Source organism: Rhinoraja longicauda, chromosome 12, assembly GCF_053455715.1.
Source record: "Rhinoraja longicauda isolate Sanriku21f chromosome 12, sRhiLon1.1, whole genome shotgun sequence".
Classification (NCBI taxonomy): Eukaryota; Metazoa; Chordata; class Chondrichthyes; order Rajiformes; family Arhynchobatidae; genus Rhinoraja; species Rhinoraja longicauda.
Genome location: NC_135964.1, coordinates 29941083 through 29949472, shown reverse-complemented (window position 1 = coordinate 29949472; position 8390 = coordinate 29941083). Strand labels below are relative to the sequence as shown.

Here is an 8390-nt window from a genome sequence, read left to right as displayed (position 1 = left end):
AGCTTGTCGAGGGTGGACGTAGGTTGACTTCGGTTGTCGTAGGTTGTCGCCTCTGTGGTCGTAGGTTGTCGTAGGTGCGGTCGTAGGTGGACGTTCTACTTGCGACGATTGTGTCGCCGGTTTTCGGTAGCTTGCCGTCGACTGGGTGGTAGGTTGTTGTAGCTTGTCATAGACATTGTCGTAGGGGGGTCCAGTCACCGTTTTTTCGGCGACTTGCTACGACTATGACAGTTGCCGGCAGCCGCCTTGAAAAACGCCAAACTGGGACAGGGCCTTAAAGCAACTCGCTCTCTCTCTCTCTCTCTATAGCACTGACTCCACCTATTCTCTTGAACCATTTGTTCCTGTAGGCTCCTGAACACCAAGTGACTCCTGAATACCAGCATAATGTAGATCTCATTGGACTTTGGTCTCTTGCGGTGAGTGGGAACGCCCGTTGACACGAATCACTGGTCCAGTAAGAATATTCCACAAATATAACTCCACTTCACCGGGCTCCTCCCCCAGTTGCCAGTTGACACCGGCACATAACAGAAGTTTGTCCATGTCTTACAACAAGGGAGTTTATACCCGTCCGCTGGAACAGGCCGGCGGGATGAACCAGCCACCGGCACAGGACGACCTCACCGGTCAAGCGGGTAACCCGGGATCCAACCGGGTAACCGGGGTGGATGAGCAGCAACCTGGAATAGAGCAGCCCGATAGCGGACAACCTCAGTAGTAAGTACAAGCAAGACCATACGTTACCTCTGTGAGCCGGGTGACAAACTTGTACAAATGTGGAGAGAAAATTGGGGGGGGGGGGGGGGGTCGCAATGCATTCAAATGGGGGATCGTAATGCATTCAAATGGGGGGTCGTAATGCATTTTTGTTTATTGATGTGTTTTCTCAAACTATTTTGCATTGAAAACACACAACAGACGCTGAAACATATAGTTAACTATAACTTTTAAAACTGTCTCTTTTTTATGTCTGCTGCGATTTCTGTGTACAATAAGAACATTGATATTTTTATTTAATTAAGACGTGCTCAATAGTTTCGTTTTTCAGTTTCGTTTCCGCCGGCCCACGTCCCTTGTCAAATTGAACGCGTTGACGGCAAGGAGGAAGGAGGGAGGGAGGGGAGCTGATCACGATAACTATGGGGAGAGCATCTATCTATCCCACGTTATGGAGCACAGCTCTCCGCCAGTGATATTTGGGATTGGTATTAGTTTAGTTCAGAGATACCGTTTAGAGGTATTGATTTTTTTTTTATCGTCACGTACACCGAGAGACAGTGAAAAAGTATTTTGCTTACCATTCAGGCAAATCATGCCATACATGAGTACATCAAGGTAGTGCAACCGAGAAAAATAAATCGGAAAGCAGTATATAGTATTACAGGTGTTGAGAAATTGCTGTTAAAAATGTGCTAGGGTGGCAATGCGATAGCTTGGTTAAAAAAGGACACAAAGTGCTGGAGTAACTCAGCAGGTCCGACAGATTCTCTGGAGAAAATACGGGATGGTAACTTTAGGGTTGGGACCTTTCTTCAGACTGATCAGTCTGAGGAAGGTTCTCGACCTGAATCGTCACCTAACCATGTTCTCCAGAGATGCAGCCTGACTCGCTGAGTTACTCCACCACTTTGTGTCCTTTTGTGCATACCAGGTGCCAAACTGATGCATCTGGATAGGATGCTCTCTATGGTGCATCTGCCAAAATTAGTAAGAGACGTTGGAGGCCATCAGAAATTCCTTAGACTCCTGAGGAAATAAAGGCGGTGGTGTGCCTTGGCTGCCGTGTCAATGTGGTTGGATCAGGAGAACTTGTTGGTGATATGTTTTTGGTAGTAACAAAAAACACTAATCTCCCATCCGAGTAAAGAATTAAATGCCACACTAACAGTTCTGGTTTGGTGTGTCTACCTGTATCTGCACAAGTTGCCACCTTGAGAGCATTCAGGGCAAACCACCCAGCAAGTAAAAACTGCAATATCCCCTCTAAAGTAATCTTTTAGAATCAGCAAGGAAAAAAGCTCTCACTTGTTTGTGACTACCAGCCAGTCCTGTAATATACTGTATCTAACCTACAATAGTCGTGGAGATATTTCCCTACACTTACTCTCTCAAATACCCATTCTCAACTCCCACTCAAATTTCCTGCCACCTACCTACACAAAAGGCAATTTACCCTGATTTAAAATTTACAATTTACAGTTTATAATTTACAGTTCTCTGAAGAACAAGCATGTCTTTTGGCTGTGGGAGGAAACCAGAGCACCCAGGGAAACTCCCATGGAGCAAAAGGGAGATATGCAAACTATAAACAGGCAGCACCCAAGGCTTGGAGTCAATCTTGGATCCTCTAGAGCCTTGAGGGGAAAATCATCTTTTCTTGATTAGAAATACAGGTTGAAATTGAAAGATTACCTAACTAAATCCGAAGCATCGAGGATACCATATTGAGAATAGGCAAAGGAAATGTTAAAGAGACACAACAAAGATTACAGTATGTGAAATCAAGGTAAATGTGGCCATAGGCAGAGCGTGGTGGTTGGAGGGCAAAAGTCAACTCATTAGAGTAAAAATTGTGTTGCCTTTATTTTTGGCTTTTTTCCCACACTTTTCATTAGGGGAAATATTAATTCCATCAAAATTAGTTTTAAGAATATGAAAGACACCTGGACAGGATTAGCCGTTCATGAAGATGGGCATATATGAGTAGAACCTCAAGGATTCCCCTTTGGAAATAAGATTAGGAAAACAAAAATAATGAAATTGTGGCGGTCCCTGGGGATCAGGCCACTCCTTAGGTCAGCCCCCTCGTCACTTGACGGACAGGCGTAAGGGGTTAAAAGCCAGCCCGTGGGGAGGCATGGCTCATCCCTAGGTGGACTACGCTGTGAGCAGGAGCTCACAGCCTAATAAAGACCTTTATCTAAAACTGCCTGGCGTCCTGCCTTTTCTCTGGCCTCCGCCAGGCCACTACACTGGTGACCTCGACATTCATCACGCGTCGTGATGTCTCGCAGTAATGCTCAACCCGGTCCTGCCGACCTCGATGCCGTCTCCCTCAAACTCCTGACCCTGTGGACCGAAGAGCCTGAGGTCTGGTTCCAGCAGGCAGAGGAGGACATGCTCGCCCTTATGGGCGGCCACGAGCCCTGTTGCCTATTTAAACACGCTTACCTTCGGCAGCTCCCAGCCGACCTCCGCTCGCAGCTCGCCGGGGACCCGTTCACCGACACGCAGGCGCTGGGCGAGCACGCTGACCAGATCTGGATGTCCCATCGGGAGGACCTGGACGCGCTGGCTGTCTTTTCCGCGGCGTCGGGTGGCGCACAGCAAGCCAGGGCCGCCGTCGACCCCGTTTCAGGGCGACCTCCGCGGCGAAATCCCGCCGCCATCGGGTGCTCCGGTGCAGGCACGTCCTTTTCGCACGGCCCGCCGGCAGTTCAGCCAGACGCCACCAGAGGTCGCTGGTGGTTGGCCCAAGCAACACCACCTCCAATACCGCTGGAGGCCACCGGAGATCGCTGGTGGGCATCCCAGTCTGCACCACCACCGGACACCAGCAGAGGGGGCTGGTGCTATTATCACCGTCGCTGGGGACCAAATGCTAAACAATGTCGCCTACTTTGTGCCTTTCCGGGAAACGCAGGGGCCGGCCGTCAGTGATTCCTTCGGCGGCCGGCCAGATCCATCGCGTGTTCGCTCGGGATCGCCGCACCGGGGGTCGGTTCCTCGTGGACACTGGAGCAGAGGTGAGCGTCCTACCTCCTTCTACCGCCGATATCCATACGGGCAAACGCGGCCCCCTCCTCACTGCGGCGAACGGTAGCCCCATCAACACTTACGGGGTCCGCAAGCTCGCCCTTAACTTCGGCGACAGCTGGTTCACATGGGGGTTCGTCATCGCCGATGTTTCCCAGCCGCTGCTGGGCGCCGACTTCCTGCGGGCGCATTCCATGCTCGTGGATGTCAGGCGGCTGCGCCTGGTGCACTCCAGCACGCTGAGGCCAGTCTCCCCCAACGTCGGACCCCTGTCGTCCGTGGATGCGACGTACGCACGCATCCTGGCGGATTTCCCGGACATTGTTCAAACCCACTTCTGCTCCTCCGCTCCCAAACACGGGGTGCAGCATCACATCCCCACCACCGGGCCGCCCGTGCACGCCCGAGCGCGGCGTCTCGCTCCAGACAAGATCCGTCTAGCTCGAGAGGAGTTTCGTCGGATGGAGTCAATGGGCATCGTGCGCCCCTCCGATAGCCCGTGGGCGTCACCACTCCACTTGGTCCCTAAGGCGGACGGGGTCTGGCAACCATACGGGGACTATCGACGCTTGAATGACGCGACCGTTGCTGACAGGTACCCGGTCCCGCACATCCAGGACTTTAATGCCCACCTGGCTGGAGCATCCGTGTTCTCCAAGGTGGACCTTGTGCGCGGGTATAATCAAATCCCAGTCCACCCCGACGACATCCCCAAGACTGCCATCATTACTCCGTTTGGCCTATTCGAGTTTTTACGGATGCCGTTCGGTTTGAAGAACACCGCACAGGCCTTCCAACGGCTTATGGACTGTGTGTGCCATGGCCTAGACTTTGTGTTTGTTTACTTGGACGACGTACTCGTGGCCAGCCGCTCGAGGCAGGAGCACTGCACCCACCTCCGCCAGCTGTGTCAACGCCTCAGCGAGTACGGTTTGTCCATTAATACGCCAAGTGCCGTTTTGGGGTGACGGCCATCGATTTCCTCGGCCATCGGGTGACCCCACAAGGGGTGGTACCTCTTCCGGACAGGGTCGACGCTGTCCGCCGGTTCCCCCGACCGACCACTGTCAAGGGCCTGCAGGAATTCGCCGGGATGATTTCCTTCTATCACCGCTTCCTGCCGGCGGTAGCCGGAACTATGCACCCACTCTTCCACCTCATGGCTGGTCGTCGCAAGGAGGTCGAGTGGGACGAAGCAGGAGCGGCGTTTGAGCACGCTAAGGAGGCCCTGGCCAGGGTCACGATGCTCGTCCATCCCAAGGAGGATGCCCCAACCGCCCTGACCGTGGACGCTTCTGACGTGGGCGGTCGTTGCGGTGCTAGAGCAGCACATCGACGGGTGTTGGCGGCCACTCGCCTTCTTTAGCAGGCACCTCAGCGGGGCCCAACGACGTTACAGCGCGTTCGACCGGGAACTCCTCGCCGTATGCCACTTTCGGTACTTCCTGGAGGGGAGACCCTTCACCGCATTTACAGACCACAAGCCGCTCACCTTTGCGTTCGCCAAGGTTTCGGATCCGTGGTCTGCGCGGCAACAAAGGCAATTGGCGTACGTGTCTGAGTACACCACCTCAATTCGTTTCGTGGAGGGCAAAAACAACAGGGTGGCCGACGCCCTGTCTAGACCCGCGGTCCACGCCGTCCTACAAAGGGCCCAGGGGACACAACGCTGTTCGACACCTCCACTGGCCTGCCGCGGCCCATCGTCCCTGCCGGCGCAGGGTATTCGAGGTGCTCCACGGGCTGTCTCACCCCTCCATTCGGGCGACGGTGGCCCTCGTAGCCTCCCGCTTCATGTGGCACGGGCTGCGTAAGCAGGTCGCACACTGGGCAAGCACCTGCATCCCGTGCCAAACTGCAAAAATCCAGCGACATATGCGTTCGCCTCTGCAGGAGTTTGGTGTCCCTCGACAGCGGTTCGACCACATTTATGTGGACATCGTGGGGCCGCTGCCGCCGTCCCGGGGCATGACCCACCTCTTCACCGTGGTCGATCGCTTCACGCGGTGGCCGGAGGCCATTCTGCTGGCGGACACCTCGACGGCCACCTGCGCTCAGGCCTTGCTCGGCGCACTGGATCGCCCGGCTCGGGGTGCCACTGGACATTACATCCGACCGGGGGCCGCAGTTCACTTCGGAACTGTGGTCGGCCATGGCACGCCTCTTGGATGTCCGCCTACACCACACTACGGCGTACCATCCCAAGTCGAACGGGTTGGTGGAACGCTCTCACCGCCAGCTGAAGGCTGCCCTGAAGGCTCGGCTCACGGACCCAGACTGGGTGGACGCCCTGCCGTGGGTTTTGCTTGGGATCCGCACCGCACCCAAAAAGGACTTGGCCTCCTCCTCCGCCGAGTTGGTGTACGGGGCCCCCTTGACGGTTCCCGAGGAGTTCATCCCACAGGGTCGAGTGGAGCAGCCTTCGGACACCCTGCAACGTCTTCGGCAGACGGTGGGCAGGCTGGCACCTGTGCCCACGTCACATCATGGGACCTTCCATCCACACGTCCCTGCCGCTCTGGAGGACTGCCAGTTTGTGTTCCTGCGCAGGGACGCTCACCGATCACCTCTCCAACGGCCGTACAAGGGCCCCTTCCGGGTCCTGCAACACGGCTCGGCCACATTCGTTCTGGACATGCGGGGTCGCAGCGAGACTGTTTCGGTTGCACGGCTGAAGCCGGCACACGTGGACATTGATCGGCCGGTGCCGGTTGTGCAGCCCCGCCCGCGCGGTCGACCCCGTCCACGTTACCCCCGCCAGTGTCTGCCGGTCCCTGCGCCGGTCGTGGTGCGCCTCGTGCGCCCTCCTGTCCGTTTTGTACCTCCGGTTCTTGGGGGGGGGGTCCTGTGGCGGTCCCTGGGGATCAGGCCACTCCTTGGGTCAGCCCCCTCGTCACTTGACGGACAGGCGTAAGGGGTTAAAAGCCAGCCCGTGGGGAGGCGTGGCTCATCCCTAGGTGGACAGGAGCTCACAGCCTAATAAAGACCTTTATCTAAAACTGCCTGGCGTCTTTCCTTTTCTCTGGCCTCCACCAGGCCACTACAAAATATTCATTGGAATGGAGGAACAGATGCACCCGCTCCTCTATTTTTAACAAAGGCATATCGGATCTTCAAAAAAAGAAGTAAAGTATGGGTGTTAAGAGTCAAGAGTGTTTTATTGTCATTTGTCCCAAAGCGGAACAATGAAATTCTTACTTGAACTGATTGTGGACTTTGGAAGAGGATGCAATCAGAAAGAAAGCCCATCAACATCTCTACTTCCTTAGGAGATTGAGGAGATTCTGTATGTCAGTGACTGCTCTGTTGAACCTCTGCAGGGGTACGGTAGAGAGCGTTGTCTGCTTGCATCACGGCCTGGCTCGGCAACTCGAATTCCCAGGAACGAAGAAGATTGCAAAAAGTGGTCAACACTGCCCCCCTCCCCCACCTTCCCCCACCTTCTCCACCCTCCCATAGAAAGGATCTACAAGTCACTACCTCAAAAAGGCAGCTCACTTCATTAGAGAGCCACACCACCCTGATCATATCTGTTTCTTCGTCTTACTGATGTTGAGAGCAATGTTGTTGTTCTGGCACCATTTGGTCAATCGATCGGTCTCTGTGACTCATTGTCATCTGCAAATCAGCAACGGTGGTGTTGTCAGTGAACTTAAAGATTGAGTTGGAAATGTGTCATTCTACACTGTTGTAAATATAGAATGAATAGAGCAGGATGCTGAGCATGCAGCCTTGAGGTGCTCTAGTGATGATGGTTATCGAGGAGGAAGTGTTGTTGCCAATTTATATAGATTGTGGTCGGTTGATGAGGAAGTCATGGACAGCTGCAGAGGGATATGCGGAGACAGTTCGGTGAGTTTGGAAACCAGCTTGGAGGATATGATGGTGTTCAACGCCGAGCTGTGGTCTAAGAACGACAACCTGACATGCAGTATGTGGTTTATTGCCTATGTGGTCGAGTGCAGAGTGGAGAGCCATTGAGATCACATCTTCCGTTTTCCTGTTGTGGTGGTAGGCAAATTGTAGCAGGTCCAGGTTCTTGTTGACTTAGAAGTTGATATGTGCCATAACCAACTTCTCAAATCACTTCAACACCACGGATGTTAGTGCCACAGGTTGGTAGTCATTGTGGCACGTCACCTGACTCTTCATGGGCACCGGTACTGATGCCCCTTTAATACCGGTAGGAACCTCCAATCTCACTAATGAGAGGTTGAAGATGTCAGCATAAAACCCGGCCAGTTAGTCTGCACAGGTTTTAAGAACATGACCAGGTATACCATCAGATTCAGACGCTTTTTGAGGCTTTAACTTCCTGAAGGATTTTCTGACGTTGACCTCTGTGACTGAGATTATAATACCATTGTTGGCTATGGGGACCTGGGAAGACACATCAGTGTTCTCCCTATCAAAGCATGCATTGAAAGCATTGAGCTTGTATGGGAGGGATGCTTCGCTGTCGCTTGAGCTGTCCCATAATTTCACTATGTAGGAAGTGATGGCAAGCAAGCCCTGCCGAACATCCGCCAATTTAAGTATTCATCTGAATACTTCTTAAATGTTGCAAAAGTAGCTGCCTTCACCTTCTCCTCGTGCACTGCATTCCAAGTTCCACCCATTCCCTTGGTAAA

At 53.6% G+C, this 8390-nt stretch overlaps 1 protein-coding gene across 2 annotated transcripts in view; it reads left to right on the top strand.

The window, feature by feature from the left end:
- Positions 1-372: 372 nt before the first annotated feature.
- The window catches only part of epsti1 (epithelial stromal interaction 1), a 29310-nt gene continuing 21292 nt past the window's right edge, over positions 373-8390 (top strand). Inside the window, exon 1 of one of the 2 annotated variants that reach the window (XM_078409372.1) lies at positions 373-720. In XM_078409372.1, the coding sequence (XP_078265498.1) occupies positions 545-720 (176 nt within the window). In that variant the 5' untranslated portion in view covers positions 373-544. The remainder of the gene's footprint in view (positions 721-8390) is intronic. The other variant, XM_078409373.1, reaches the window with a different exon arrangement.